This window comes from Mus caroli, unplaced genomic scaffold, assembly GCF_978045245.1.
Source record: "Mus caroli unplaced genomic scaffold, Mus_caroli_1 scaffold_8, whole genome shotgun sequence".
In the NCBI taxonomy this organism is placed as follows: domain Eukaryota; kingdom Metazoa; phylum Chordata; class Mammalia; order Rodentia; family Muridae; genus Mus; species Mus caroli.
This window is the reverse complement of record NW_028227263.1, coordinates 15,491,538-15,506,577: the sequence shown is the minus strand read 5'-3', so window position 1 is coordinate 15,506,577 and position 15,040 is coordinate 15,491,538. Positions and strand designations below refer to the sequence as shown.

At 45.2% G+C, this 15,040-nt stretch overlaps 1 protein-coding gene across 15 annotated transcripts in view; it reads right to left on the bottom strand.

Annotated features, from left to right (window-relative positions):
• Positions 1–15,040, bottom strand: part of Fgfr2 (fibroblast growth factor receptor 2) — a 104,373-nt gene that overhangs the window by 9,606 nt on the left and 79,727 nt on the right. For all 15 annotated transcript variants that reach the window (XM_021169071.3, XM_021169066.3, XM_021169069.3 and 12 more), the window contains 6 exons: positions 13,335–13,486; positions 10,580–10,701; positions 8,297–8,407; positions 5,993–6,183; positions 1,222–1,344; positions 37–107 (listed from right to left, as the gene is read on the bottom strand). In XM_021169071.3, the coding sequence (XP_021024730.1) occupies positions 37–107; positions 1,222–1,344; positions 5,993–6,183; positions 8,297–8,407; positions 10,580–10,701; positions 13,335–13,486 (770 nt within the window). The remainder of the gene's footprint in view (positions 1–36; positions 108–1,221; positions 1,345–5,992; positions 6,184–8,296; positions 8,408–10,579; positions 10,702–13,334; positions 13,487–15,040) is intronic.

The following is a 15,040-nucleotide window of genomic DNA, read 5'->3' as shown; positions in this document are numbered from 1 at the left end:
CCAACCCATGTATAAGCCAAGGACAGAGTTACTTACACATCGCTCTGATGAGTGTAAACTCTATCAAAAAGGGCTTCAGGAGCCATCCACTTGACTGGAAGTCGCCCCTGTAAGAAAATGGAAATGCCTGTAGGTTTTACAAGAGTACTGCTGTGGGCCCAACAGAATCACGCCCTATGTAATTGTACTGACTCATTTTTGTAGCCCACATAGGCCCACAACTTACAATTAGCCAGGGTAGGCCCAAACTCTTGGCAGTCCTCCTGCCTCAGCTTTTGAGCTCCCATACCTGGCTGCCTAATCTTGCCAAAGATTAAAATAAAGGACTTCAGAACCACATGAATTGGTTAGGTCCTATCGCATCTTTCTGAAACATGTGGAGAGAGACGCTGAGCCATGAAAGACAAGTCTGCGCATTGCCTGCAAGGCAAGTGAGTGCAGATGAAAATGACTGTGTTGACGTGCACAGGGCCCCAGAAAAAAAACAAAAAAACCAAAAAACTGAGGCCCCAGATGAAGTCCCAGGACTTCCTGGCTGGTTCCAAGAGCCAGGTCTAGAAAGTAGACTTCTCACTTCTGTCTCTTTCTCATTTCTCTACTCCAGCCTGTCTTGAGTTTGAGCTCCAAACCTGAGCACTCATCCAGCACCCAGTGGTAGGCATCCCTGGCTCCCTTACACACCACTTCTGGGTATCCACATTACACTCTAAACTAAATGAAGACACCCCTTTCTAATGGGTTTCATCAATTTACCGCTAGGGTAGGAATAAACTCCAGCTAGCTCTGTATATAATGGCTAAGATGCATAGATTTGGTTCTTTGAATAAAGTATCAAAGTGACATTTCTTTATATGCTCATTATCATCTACCTCCCTAGCACACAAATAAACTGCCTGTAGGCAAAAATGAAGCCAGCAAATGTCCAAGTTCTAGTGATAGCTATGAGAGCTGAGCCATCTCGCCATCTCCTGCTTATGAAGGCTCTTGAGAGAGCCACACAGAGCCCTAGAGGCTTTTGCTTGTTATTCTGTATAAAACAGCACTCTGTATATACTAAACCTATCTTAGAGATATAGCCTAGATCTGCTGATCAAGAGTTAAGCAAAGTAACAGAGTGTAACACAGAGGGGAAAATCACCTCGGTTCTCCCACCAGTAAATCTGTGTCATTCATTCTGTAACCTTTGCCACCCTGCTCTCCAGTGTTACATCATATACTCACATTTGTGGTCTTTTTATAATAGTCGATGTTGTTGATATCCCTGGCCAGGCCAAAGTCTGCTATCTTCATCACATTGTTTTCTGTTACCAACACATTTCTGGCAGCCAAATCTCGATGGATACACTGCAATCAAAGAAGAAGAGAGAGGGATATAATCCCAACGTGTTTTGAGAACCAAAAGAAAAACACTCTTGGAAAAAATGCAAGACAGAAAATAAACCCCAAGTCGAAAATTGGGTGCAGACTACTGCAAGAGCCATCCTGGGCTGCAAAATCAACCAGCTGACTAGCATCGACAAGAGGCTCCCACAGGCATGGTAATCATTCATTGTAATCTAAATAAACAAACAAAGGCCCTGGTCATCTCAGAAAGTAACAGTTGATTATATAACCACGTTCTCTTTTATCTTCAAGTGTCTACCACACTGCTGTATCTCCCGTAGCTTCACACACACTTGACATTAGATACCATGCTAAAGTCTTTGAGCTCACACTTGCTCTCTCTACCCAGGAAAGCCTGACTTTCAGATGACAAAGATAAACTCCAACAGTCTTCATTTCGTGGCCACTTCTCTAACAATGTGACCTGATGTTCTACAAACAGCAAAGTCTAGCTCTATCATTTCTGCCTTTCCTTTCCCTACGTGGGAAAGTCTGGCCTCTAGGCTATACAAAGACCCTCTTCACTGTTAGACCCAACTGATCTCTCCTGTTGCCCCATGTCTGCTCTCTCCTCAGCTCTGGACACTGCAGAGGTCTGTTTCTAGAAATGGTCCCTTTGTAGCAGCCTCCCCAAATCTCCCTCTTGCTTCCCTCTCTTACAGACTCAGGCTGACTCTTCTCTTCCCATGTCCCTTAAAGCAAAGAAACTGTGACATGCTGTTTGCGTGTTTCTTCCATCCTGTAGCATCAATTCTTAGATGCAGCAATTTCTGTTTGATTTTTAATCAGAAAGGATCATATTCTAGTCTCGAGTCCTAACCATTCCAACTCCTAGATGGCTCCAATGTCTGTCCTCTACTGCTCATCCTTTCAGCCAGGCTGTGGTCACTGTCCTTCCCCTACCTTTGTGGACTGCTGCCCAGAAACTTTCTTGGTTCCCCCTTTCCACCTTTTACATGATGTGCTTGCGACACAGCCCAGCATGTCCTCTCCTGGCTCCCTGCCCAGCCAGTACTCATCGGTCCACATTCTTAGGTGCAGTTTGTTATAACAGCCAGCCTGTGCAGGGGTGAAACTGCATCTGCACATACATCAGGACCTGCTACTGCTATTTTTGCTAGGATACATCTGATGGGAGGATGCTTTGTGCCAATAGGAACCACGGTCTCAGGAAGGGTCTGGTCATTACTGTTTCCAAAGGCCAGGCTTTCCTTTGCATGGACCTACCTCTGTGTTTTAGAAGTGCATCACCCTCAAATGCCTTTATATAAGTTACAAACCAAGGTTAACTGTCGCATGAAGCAGAGAGACTTCCTCTACTGGATGAGCAAACTAGGAACGGCTTATTGTAAGCTCGCCATGAAACGACCAAGTAAAAATGGGAACCAGCCTAACTGTGTTTGAAACATGAATAAAGAATTATTTTAACTCTGCCCTCACCCACGCCCAAGCATCCCCTGTGTTCCCTTGCGTGTGTGGGTGGGCCAAAACTCAGAGACAAGGAAGCAGGCAAGCCACCCAAGTCTGCATGTCCCCAGCCAGACTAGGAGCAGGAAATCTGAGAGCTCCCGGGGCTGCCTGCAGCTAGCTCTGCCTGGGCTGGAGTGCAACGCCGGTTTGGAGGCCTCTTCAAATTCAACTTCCAAGGCCCTGGCCAAGTTCTCCTGGTAGTGTGTTCCTGCTGACATGTGCTCTCTGAGTTTGGCAGTCTGAGTGGTCAGAAGAATCTAGCTTCCCCTGCAGGGGGCTCCGACCACACATAGAGGCTCAGCTGGGATAGAGAGGCTGCCATAGGCCACTGCTACCTACCATCTTGCTCACTCTCTATCCCAGGAAGCTGGAAAATACCAAGAGCTAAACAACCACACGGTGTCTGGCAATCAATGATCACCATGTTTTTTGTAAGGACACTTCTACTCCTCATTGTTTCTGCAACCCCCAAATGTGCTCATTCCCTCTTTGCAAAGTTCACGTGACAGCCCTTGCTCCACTGTACCTACTGGCTGCAACCTAAAAAGTCTCAAGTCCACAACACTGGGGTGAGGCAGAACCATGAACATAGTTGTGGACCAGCACACTCCTTCCCCGACTCTGAACAGGGACACACAACTGATCTCAACTTCAGCCCAGAAACACTTTTAGTGGCACCAGGGGTGACACCCTGCCCTCTCTGCCTCCTTCATCTCAGCTTCTCCCTAATTCCCACCATATGGAAGTCACACCCTCTTCTTTGGCCTCATAAGATGTGTGGCCCCTTCAGGGTTGAGTTTCATCCTCTGGCTTGCTGTTGACAACTTCTCTTAACTGGCTCTCAGAGATGTTCAATGTGAGCTCTGCGTTTCCTACAGAAATTACTCCCTGCCCTGCTTCCTGGCTCCTAGGTCTTCCTCCCGTTGGGAAGGCTCACCACCATCCAGTTTCTCCAGTCGGACATTCTTGTCTTTGATCACTCTGCTTCCCTAACCAAACGACTACCACGACAGCAGAACTTGCCCAAATTCCAACTACCAACTTCTTTCAGTGTCTTGGGACCTGATAAAGTTTGGCCCAAAGAGGAGCTCAGTGATTGCAATGTACCACACACAAGAGCAAACTGTAAAGCATACAGGACCCTGATACTCACCTTTGATAGGTCTACATAGCCCCAAGGGCCAAGCTCAGGGTCCCAGCCTTGCACTGTACGGCCCCGAAGGAAGAGGGGCTTTATCGAAATGTCTCTGATTGTTTATACACTTACTCTTTAATTCCACATTTACTGGCATTTTCCCCCCTACTGTTACTCCTGACTCCTGTTTTGAGAAATCAAGAATGACACCTCACTGGACAGCCTGGCCCAGAGAACAAGTTCCTGGAGAGTCTGGAGGACTAAGAAGGACTAAGGAAAATGAAGAGCCAGTTCTACCACCTCTCCGTCAGCAGCAAGCCCACTGCATGCAAGCACTCCTCCATCTCCTACCAAGAAGGACGCACAGCAGCAACCAAGCCTGGATCTGACAGGCTGCCTCCAGCTGACTGCCCGGCCCAGGGTTCCATGTGCAATAGTTCAAACATGTCAAGAGGAAATCATGCCACAGCTATCCACATCTGCCAGACATTAAATCAAATACACATATATGTGCATGTACACATATAAACACATATACAAACATGCACATACACACATACATATATATATGCACATGCATGTATACATATACATAAAGTGCATACATCTTGGTTCCTCAACATTTCCTAACCCAAAACCCAAAACATTTGCAGTATTGGCGAGATGTCATGAGTGGGAAGTTCCAAGTCATGAACCTTTGTTTTATGCATAAAATTATGAAGGATACTATGGCTATCCTGAAGCTCACTTTGTAGAGCAGACTGGCTTCAAACTATCTCTGCCTCCTGAGTGCATGCGCCACCACTGGCCAACAAATGTCTGTTTCTCCTTGATAAAGATTTTCTCAGGGGCAGCCTGCTCCCACTATGTGCACACATACCATGCATGTATAAAATCAGAATTCAAAACTCTTCAAATTTGGCTTCTTAAACCCTCTATATCAGAAAGTTTTATAGTGGCTTCGAAAGAAAGAAAGAAAGAAAGAAAGAAAGAAAGAAAGAAAGAAAGAAAGAAAGAAAGAAAGAAAGAAAGAAAGAAAGAGAGAAAGAAAGAAAGTATATAAGCTATAAGCTGTAAACTCTCAAGAAAATAGAAAAAGAAAAAAATAAATAAAACAAAGCACAACTTGGAGCACATACTAACTCTAAGCCATGTTCCCAGGTGATGGAGAGCAGGCTGAGAAGTAGTATGTGGCACCTGTGCCATCTGACCAGGTCACCTCACTCACTCTTGACACTAATGAAGCCCCTGGGGGAATCCAGATTAATGACCCTTCAAGTAGCCCAGGCTCCAAGTCATAGAGAAGCGCCCCTCCAGGGGATCCTTTGTCTTTGGCAACCTGAGGAGTTAGAGACAATGGAACTGCAGCAAGCTCCACTCCAGGTAGGAGCCAAGCATCTCTATGGGAAGAGCATAAGTGTGGAAGTAAGGAACGGTTATCTTAGGTCCTCTGAAATCCCCATGAAAAGTCTGGGCACCTGCCTCACAGCTTCCAGAATAGCTGGAATGCTTAGCGTTCCATTGTAAGTGGCTTGCTTGGAATGCCAACCATTTACCTCAGGGGACCTGGCCAACTTCTGACCACAGAGTCACCGAAGGAGACAAAATAAACAGATATCCCAGACTCTTGATGTCAAAAATACTTCTGTGCTCAATCTCCATTCTCAGATCATTTAATTCCACATCGAGCTCAACAGTCTAAATTTAACACCCAAGACTGTGGCCTAAGCTCACTCGATCGAAGCCAGGTCATCCAGGAGCATCCCACCTGCCCTGCCTCAAAGCAGGGTCCGCTCTCCGGCAGTTGTTATGAGTTTGTGAGGCTGCCTCCTGCCTTTCAAGAGTCCATTAAACCAGAACGTGAATAACACCACAAATATTTTCCAGGTTGTATAAGACAAGTAAGGACTAGATCAAGCAAGTGAGCACGTCTGAACCACCCAGCTTCCTCAAAGACACTTAACTGGCATTTGCATCCAACCAAGTAGAATGGGAAGGACTCACTTTTTGGGAAGCCAAGTACTCCATGCCTCTAGCCAGCTGGTAGGTGCAGGACACCAAGTCCTTGAAGGTCATCTGCTCCTCTGGGACCCGGTTAATGTCATAGGAGTACTCCATGCCAGGTGGCCTCCGGGCTCGGAGGTATTCCCGGAGGTTGCCTTTCGATGCATATTCAACTATGACGTAGAGAGGTCCTGTGGCAGAGGGGAGAGGCTCCTTAAAGCAGGAAAGGCTGGAGGAACTATTCTGGGGTGATTCAACAAAGGCTTTGGTCATTACAACCTAGAGTGGATTTGTGGTGTTGAGGAGTAAACCCAGAACCTTGAACACAACACGGTAGTAAACGCTAAATAAGTATACCATCACTTGAGGTAGCCCCAACCTTTTTCTTTTTTAAGGTTTTACCACTCAAAAAGGTATGGATAAATGGGAGCACCTCCATTTCTAATCTTTCCAAAATGATGATCAACATAATAACTTCCAAAGGCTTAAAGAAATAAAAGACATAGTTGTAACACCTTTCCTTTGAATGCCCGTCTTCCCTCTAGAGCAGTGCTTCTCAACCTTCCTAATGCCGCAGTCCTTTAATACAGTTCTTCACGTTGTGGTGACCCTGGCCATTAAATTATTTCATTTCTACTTCATAACTGCAATTTTGCTACTGTTACGAATCATAATGTAAATATCTGTGCTTTCTGATGGTCTTAGGGGACCCCCTATGGGGGTAGAACGACTCACAGGTTGAGAAACACTGCTGTCTTCCTGGAAAAGCAATGTCCATCAGAAGCATGGCCATTCTAGGTCCCTTGAGCTACTTTGTGTGTGTATGTACATGCATGTGCATATACATATATTGTAAGGATAAGTAAATACTAAATTTATAGGATGAAATAAAAGATAGAATTTAAATGGCTTCAAACAGCCAGAGCAAGGGGTTGATCCAAGGGTTGGAGAGAATGGTCCCCACGCCACATCCCCACATCCTGCCAGATACTGGTCAGGGTCATCACATTTTATTGTCACACAGTCACGCCCAATCATTTCTCTATCATATAAGCTGTTTGTTCAATACAATGGCAGTGACAAGTATCTGTAACAGAGACCACAGGTCCACAAAAGTCTAAAATACCTACAATCGCCCTTTGGAGAAGAAGGTTCCAGTCTCTGCACACCTAAAAGAGAAGCTGCGCAAGCATTTTTCAAATCTACTCATCACTGTCAAGCTGATTTCTAAAGTACCAGTAGGCACTCCTGAGAGCAGCCAGGAGATCACTCCCCAGGGGGTGGGAGATGGGGGAGGGAGGGGAGACTGCCCTTTCCTTCCACTCTCTCTGTGAAGCTATTCTGCTCAGCCATCTGCTGCCTAAAGCAAGACAGGATTCCTCAGTCCCCATTTTGAGAGAACTTCTCAACTAAAGCATACAGCTCTTCTCTTATTTTAAGAAATCTCTCTTAGCCCCATACACAACAAAAGCATCAGCAGAAATTCCTTTCCAAAGAAGTCCCCACTTCCAACTTTCCACGCCCCCTAGAGGGCAGACACAAACCTGCTGTGTACCCATGGCTGGTAACATCTTCCTAAGGGTAGAGTTAATGTGACTTTTAAAAGTTGTGTCTGTACGTGTGGATATGTTTGGATTTGTATATGCAGATACACGTGCAGATATGTATGCGTCTATGTGGCAGCCAGAAGACAGCCTTGTTTTTTAGACAGCATCTCTCACTGACCAGGAACTCACTGAGAAGACTAAACTAGGGGGTCAGTGAGTCCCAGGATCCACCTCCCTCTGTCTCCTCGTTAAGAGCTCTTTTTTTTGTTTGTTTTTTTGTTTTTTGTTTTTTTGAGACAGGGTTTCTCTGTGTAGCCCTGGCTGTCCTGGAACTCACTCTGTAGACCAGGCTGGCCTCGAACTCAGAAATCCGCCTGCCCCTTGCCTCCCGAGTACTGGGATTAAAGGCGTCCACCACCATGCCCGACAAGAGCTCAATTTTAAATATGGATTCTAATAATCCACTTCAGGTCCTCACGGTGCAAGACCAGCCCTCTACTGATTGAGCTGTCTCCCAGCCTCTACTTTTGTGTAGTTTTGAGAGAGTCTTCCTAGGTATCCCAGGCTGGTATCAAACTTGTAACTCTTCTGTCTCAGCATCTTGAGTGCCTGGGCTAGGTGTGTATAACACGCCTGATGGGAAAATGCATTCTTGAGATGCTCTAAAAGCAGAAAGCCAAGAGCCCAGTTGTTTCTAGTTGAAACCTGGCAGTCAGCGGTGTGGTGTGGACAGAAAACACACTCTTATCGTACTCACCATCCTGCGTACAGGCCCCCAGGAGGTTGATAATATTCTTATGTTTCCCAATCATCTTCATCATCTCCATCTCTGACACCAGATCAGACAGATCCTTCTCTGTGGCATCATCTGTGAACACGAATTAGACAAACCATGAATCAGCTGGTTTCTCCCAACTCCCAAGCTATCGCTCTTGACCATCAAACTCTTAGAATACCGTGGAGTTGAATTTTAGAGCCAGAAACACTTCCCCATCTAATCAGTGAAGAGATAAAAGCTGAAGCCGGTGAGTGCCATGCTCAGTATCATAGAGATCACCAGAGGGCACATGGGCAAACGTTGGGACCAAATCTAGGCCACAACACCAAGGCCAAGTCTTTCGAAGTGAAGTACTTGATTGTGAATTAACCCCACCCTCTGATGTATCCACGGTACCTTCTAGAAAGCATGTCAAACTTCCTGATGCACCCCAAACAACTCCAAGAACAATGGGGAGAAAGTCATAGGAAAAACATTGGGGACCACTAGAAAATTTGTTTTTACAGAGCAAAAATTCCAGAGCCTTTAGCTTATTCAAAGTTAGGTCCAGGCCCATAAGCACATCTATAAATGTGTGTGTACACAGAAACAGTCTGAGTGAGCAAAAGAGAGAGACCTCTCTAAAGCTCCAACTACCACCTTACCAGAGATACAAGTCACATCTCACATACATGACACACACATGGCAGAGGCCCAACACACATGGATTCACAGAGAGCTTCAAACAAGAGGAAGAACATTTCCAGTGTGCTGTGCTTTCCTCTCAGTTAATTCTGCTGTTGTTTGGATTCTTGTAATGCTAGGATGCAAACCCAGTACCATGTGCACACCTCTCAAGTGTTCTGCCACTGAGCTAATTCAATACATAAATATTTAAAAAAAGAAAAATCCGAGCTAAAAGAAAAGCAAAAGGGTTAAAAATGAAATAGGGGCACAGATGTCCAAAAATCTATCCTGACCAATACAGAGAAGAGGGAAGAGAGGACTATGGACAGACACATGGCTCAGTACACTTGTCTTCCTTATACCTCAGCCATCCTCTGGCTGTCACAAAGGATGTTGAAAAGCCTTTGGGACTAATGTCCTCTGACCATGATGAAAAGGATGGTGGGAGATCTTGCTTAAAGGGAAGGGCCAACCCCTAACCCTCCCTTTCGCACTAGCCCCAGGGATCTCAAAACCAGAGGTTCTGCGGAAAGAAGTATGATGCCTGATCCTTCCCAACCCATAGCTTCCAGTAGATACCAAGGGCTGCCTTTGCCCTGGTGCCCCGATACTTGCTATCTCCTCCCTGGCATCAGTCTCCAAAGAAAGGAGCATCCCAGATTTCACTGGGAGTCTCAGGTCAATAACTAAAACTGAGAAAATGAACCATGTCCCAGCCCTTTGTTGTCTGCATGGTCTCATCAGGGAGGGATGTGGTAAGTGTCCTATCAAAGAAAAAAAAGGTCGGACTCCTGAGAACATGAGAACATGCCACATCCCACAGGCCCGGGCCAGACTTCTCTGCCCACAAGCCAGGGAGACATTGAACATGGAATCTTCCTTTCTGAGATTCCCCACAACAGGATTTATAATGTGACCTTTCCTTTTATCTCGTGCTATAAAAGAATACCATGCAGGGATAAGTTAATAGTTGAAAGCAATTTAAGCTCCTTGGGCTTCATCATCAAGCTGTGTTACAAAGGTTGTGTATAAATTTCCAGACCCCCTCCCCTCCCCTCAAAAAAAAAAGAAAAGAAAAAAGAAAAAAACAAAATGGGCATTTATAGTGTGGCATTATTGTTTACATGTCCCTGGGATTGTGCATCAGTTCCAATTGTTTGCTCCTTTTTGGCTTCTAAGCGACTCTTTGAATCCACATTTTGACAGAATGTGGCATTCTGTCTCCAGTTGCCACTCTAACACCTACCTCTCCTTATTTGTATGTTAAAAGTCTGGGTCCAAAATTTAACCACCTAAACCCCCTAAACTTTCTAAACCCATGAACACACAGAAAAGAAGAGAATCACGACCTCTTCTAAGGAGTTAGAAACCAGTTCAGCCCAGCAAGCTACAACTTGCTGCTAAACTCTTTTTAAGTACACACAGCTCAAGGTAAATCCTCTGTCTCATTTGCTCATTTATCCTGAAAACCCCCTCAACCGCCAGGTCAAGTATGTGCTCTCTGACCCCACGTCCCTGCAGAGTTCACATGTCACAAAAGGAACGCTCACTCCCGATAAGACCCTCTCCTCCCCGCCCGCCCATCCGCCCACTCACCTTTCAACATCTTCACTGCCACGGTGACCGCCTCCTTGGGTTTGTCTTTATCAATTCCCACTGCTTCAGCCATGACTACTTGCCCGAAGCAACCTTCCCCCAGGGGTTTGCCCAGCGTCAGCCTAAAGGTGTAAATAGGGGATTAGCACACCGAGAGTCTGGCGGAGGGGCACAGGGAGGGAAATCCCAGAACTAAATATAAAAATCTTCCAGAGGCATGCATATGGAACCAATGAGCCTCCGATACACACGCGGGGTATTTTCTTAGTGATGTTTTTCCAGAACGTCAATTACTGTTGGAGGGACTATTAAATTTCACATTTGTCCTCTCCATTTATTTTCTTTTTCTTTATGGAAGGTGTCCTTGCTAGCGAGGTGGTCAGACTCCCTGCATGCCAACCATAGGGAGCTTTTGGTCTTGAGCCAATTAAATATTTACAATTTAAAATGTCGCAGAGGAGGGGAAAAAAGTGAAAGTCTGTCCTTATTTTCTGTCCCTGTAAAGTGGGCAGATCTCAAATCACTATTATTCAATACCGGTAGATTTTATGGTTACATCAATTGCCTAGTTGCAGGGTAGGAATCTTCAGCACGTTTCAAATAATTTGTCGTGTCTCATTAAGAAAAACTTCTAGAAACCGGGCACGATATCTTTTTGACATAAGTTTAGAATTCCTTATCACAACCCAAAGTAAACAAGGAAAAAAATAAATAGAAAACAGCACAAATTACATTTTTTTTTTTTTTTGGTTTTTCGAGACAGGGTTTCTCTGTGTAGCCCTGGCTGTCCTGGCACTCACTTTGTAGACCAGGCTGGCCTCGAACTCAGAAATCCGCCTGCCTCTGCCTCCCGAGTGCTGGGATTAAAGGCGTGCGCCACCACGCCCGGCTACAAATTACATTTTTAAGCAAGTAAGTTTTATACACAACAGACAAATGACCTGATATTATTTTAGGTGTTCCAGAAGGAACAGGGAAGAAGTCTTTGGAATAAATACTTAGGAGTGTGTTTTTTATTTTTATGTTTTTTTTTCCCCCGATTTATTCTTGATTACGTGTATGTGTGTTTCTGGGGAGAGGGTATGGGCATGTGAGTACAGGCACCTAAGGAGCCCAGACAGATTCCCCAGATCTGCAGTTACTGAGGTTGTGAGCTACGCATCATGGGTGCTGGGAACTAAACTCTGGTCCTTTACAGAGCAGTGTCTGCTTTAGACCACAGAGGTACCGCTCTAGACCACAGAGGTACCGCTCCAGCCTGAGTCTGCTTTTCGGGGTGTTTTGTTTTGTTTTGTTTTGTTTTGTTTTTAAAAAAAAACAAAAACCAAAAAACCATAAGCCCAGTACAGGCAAGTATTGAGCTGTCCTCAGTAAACAGCATTTGCAGTAAGTACACAACGCTTTTAAAAGCTCAAAAAAGGAAAAGAAAATGGAGACCAGCACTTGCTCTGCTGAAGGCACCCCCTTTTCAGTCAAGAACTAAAATTAAATTGAACATCTTGGCAGAAAATAAACATTTGCGTTGGAAAATGGCTAATTTATGTCCTATTGCCCCTGTTACTACAACCATAACAAACCTCTCTTTGTGTAACTTCTGCCTCCAACCTAATAAACCGTTTCTAAATAGCCTTCATTCATTGGAAATGTGCTCCACCTACATTTGTGCTAAACACTGCTTGGAAATGCATAGCGCTCAGATTTTCCACACTTGGGTACCCCCGGGTGGGAGCTGCCGGGCAACACAGACTCACACTGTTGACTGTGGTGTCACAGGTGGCCCAAAGCACAGGCTCAACCCAAAAGCTGCAAGTTTTTAGCATATGAGCACAACTCCCTAGTCCAGCCTTGTAGACATAGGAATGTGCACACGAGCCCAGCTATTTATATAATCACACCCAGCGAGGAGGCTGGCAAGGGTCAAGAGAAACATACCTTCCTTTCTCAAAATTCTATAGGTAAAGAAACCATTCTTTGTGTTTTCTTTCATACCTCACCCCAAAAATGTCCACTAAACATCCCCTGAATGAATGAAGGAATGAATGAATGCTCTTTTCACCACAGTCTATAAAGAAACTGGAAATTCTTTCCACTGACATAGATGACTACACAGACAGTTCCTCAGCCCTGGATTAGGATATATGTAAAGATCTCTATGTTGAGAACCAAAGTACCTGGAATAGTGTGACACGAAGCTCCAAGGGGGCCTAAGCTTCCTTCCCCTTTCAACTAGAGCTGGCCATACCCAGACTTGGGAAAGCTTGTCTTTGTGTTTCTGAATCTCTGTACACACACACACACACACACACACACACACACACACACACACACACCATGCTGTGTGTGTTAAACATATCACTAACAATCTTAGGAAGACACTGAAAATGTCAAGAGAGGCAGACTAGTTGTCTTCAAGCAAGCTGGGAGTGTATTCCTGTGTCTTTGATGCAGAAAGAGCCAAATTTTCCACCTTCTGTTACTCTCAAGCTGTTTAGACTCTAATCCTACAAGAAGGAAGCTGCCAGCCTTCCAGGATCCTCACTTCCCAGAGCTAAGGTTAGTCTTCCACCCCAAGGGCACAGACTGGTAGCCTACCATCTGCACCAGCAGCTCTGTCAATTGCACCATCTTGCTGAAGTTTACAGTTCGGAGGTCCCTGATTACCAAGACACAGGTGGAAATGAGAGACTCCCACGACCAAGACCTGCGCTCAGTCCCAGGAGGTGCAGACCATGACCCTCCCAGAGGGAGCACTTACTTATCTCTGGGGAATTCCCACTTCGGATCCTCTGGCAACTCATACTCGGAGACCCCTGCTAGCATCGGGGTGTCCGCTGTTGAGGACAGACGCGTTGTTATCCTCACCAGCGGGGTGTTGGAGTTCATGGAGGAGCTGGACTCGGCCGAAACCTGTATACAAAATGCAAAGCAGCAGATGTAATGCTGGCTCGATCTGAGGAGGCTGGAAGTGAGCTGGGACCCAGCCAGAGCAGGAGTGCTTACAAAGAAAGGGGAAGGAACCAGGAAAGGACAAAACAAAACAAACAACAAGAAACTAAACTAAACAACAAACAAACAAACAAACAAACCAACAAAATACAAGGGCCAAAATGAAAAGTCACAGGATCCTTGACCGTGGGAGGTCAAGTTTACAAATAAAAATGTTTCTAGAAGTTTAATCATAGTATTTCTTCTTTTCATCTCAACTTTTTAAAAATTAGGTTTTTTTTTTTTTAATTTTTATGTACATTGGTGTTTTGCCTGCATGTATGTCTATGTGAGGATGTCAGACTGGAACTGGAGGTATAGACAGTTGTGAGCTGCCATGTGGGTGCTGGGAACTGAACCCAGGTCCTCTGGAAGAGCAGCCAGTGCTCTTAACCGAGGAACCATCTCTCCAGCCCCTTACCTTAATTGTTTTAAGACAGCCACTTAAGAATGTGCAGACAGACCCTACTGATTTCATTATAGTTTTTTTGGCTTTTCCCTGCTCAGAACTCTGACTAACCAAGATCTTCTTAGTCCTGCTCAGCCTACAGATCACTAACTCAAAGGCTGGGCTCAATTACAGGATGCTTGTCTCATGTACAATGTCCAGCACCATAAAATAAAAACACATCCAAAATCAAGTCAGCAGGGAGGGATTCACAAACATCTAACAAGTGAGGTCATCCGTGCTGCCATTGCCTCCAAAGTACAAAGATCTCAAGGAAAAGCTGTAAGATATGCATGGTGTGATGGTTTGAATACCTGGCCCATAGGGAGCGGCACTATTAGGAGGTGTGGCCTTGTTAGAGAACATGTGGCCTTGTTGGAGGGAGTTTCTCACTGTGGGGGTGGGCTTTGAGGTCTCCTTTGCTCAAACCTCAAAGAGTATGGCACACAATCCCCTTCTGCTGCCTGTGGATCAAGATGTAGACCTCTCAGCTCCTTCTCTCTAGAGCACTGTGTCTGCCAGGAAGCTGCCATGCTTCCCACCATGACGATAATGAACTAAACCTCTGAAACCGTAAGCAAGGCTCAATTAAATGTGTTTCTTTATAAGAGTTGCACTGGGGGCTGGAGAGATGGCTCAGTGGTTAAGAGCACCAACTGCTCTTTGAGAAGGTCCTCAGTTTAATTCCCAGCAACCACATGGTGGCTCACAACCATCTGTAATGGGATCTGATGCCCTCTTCTAGTGTCTCTGAAGAGAGCCATGGTGTACTCATATACATAAAATAAATAAATAATTTTTTTTTAAAGTTACATTGTGTTGTCTCTTTGCAGCAATAAAATCCTAGCTAAGACAGAGGGAAAGGGCATTCTGGTAACTCAAAGGTCTTTTATTCAAGAAATCCAGAGTCCCAGGCACGGGGAGGCTATTCTCCGTCTCTCCCCAGTCCTTCTGAAACTTGATGATGTCCAGACTATATAGTGAAAATGGGCTGACTCTTGTCACTTTAGCTTCAGAAAGCAGAGCAG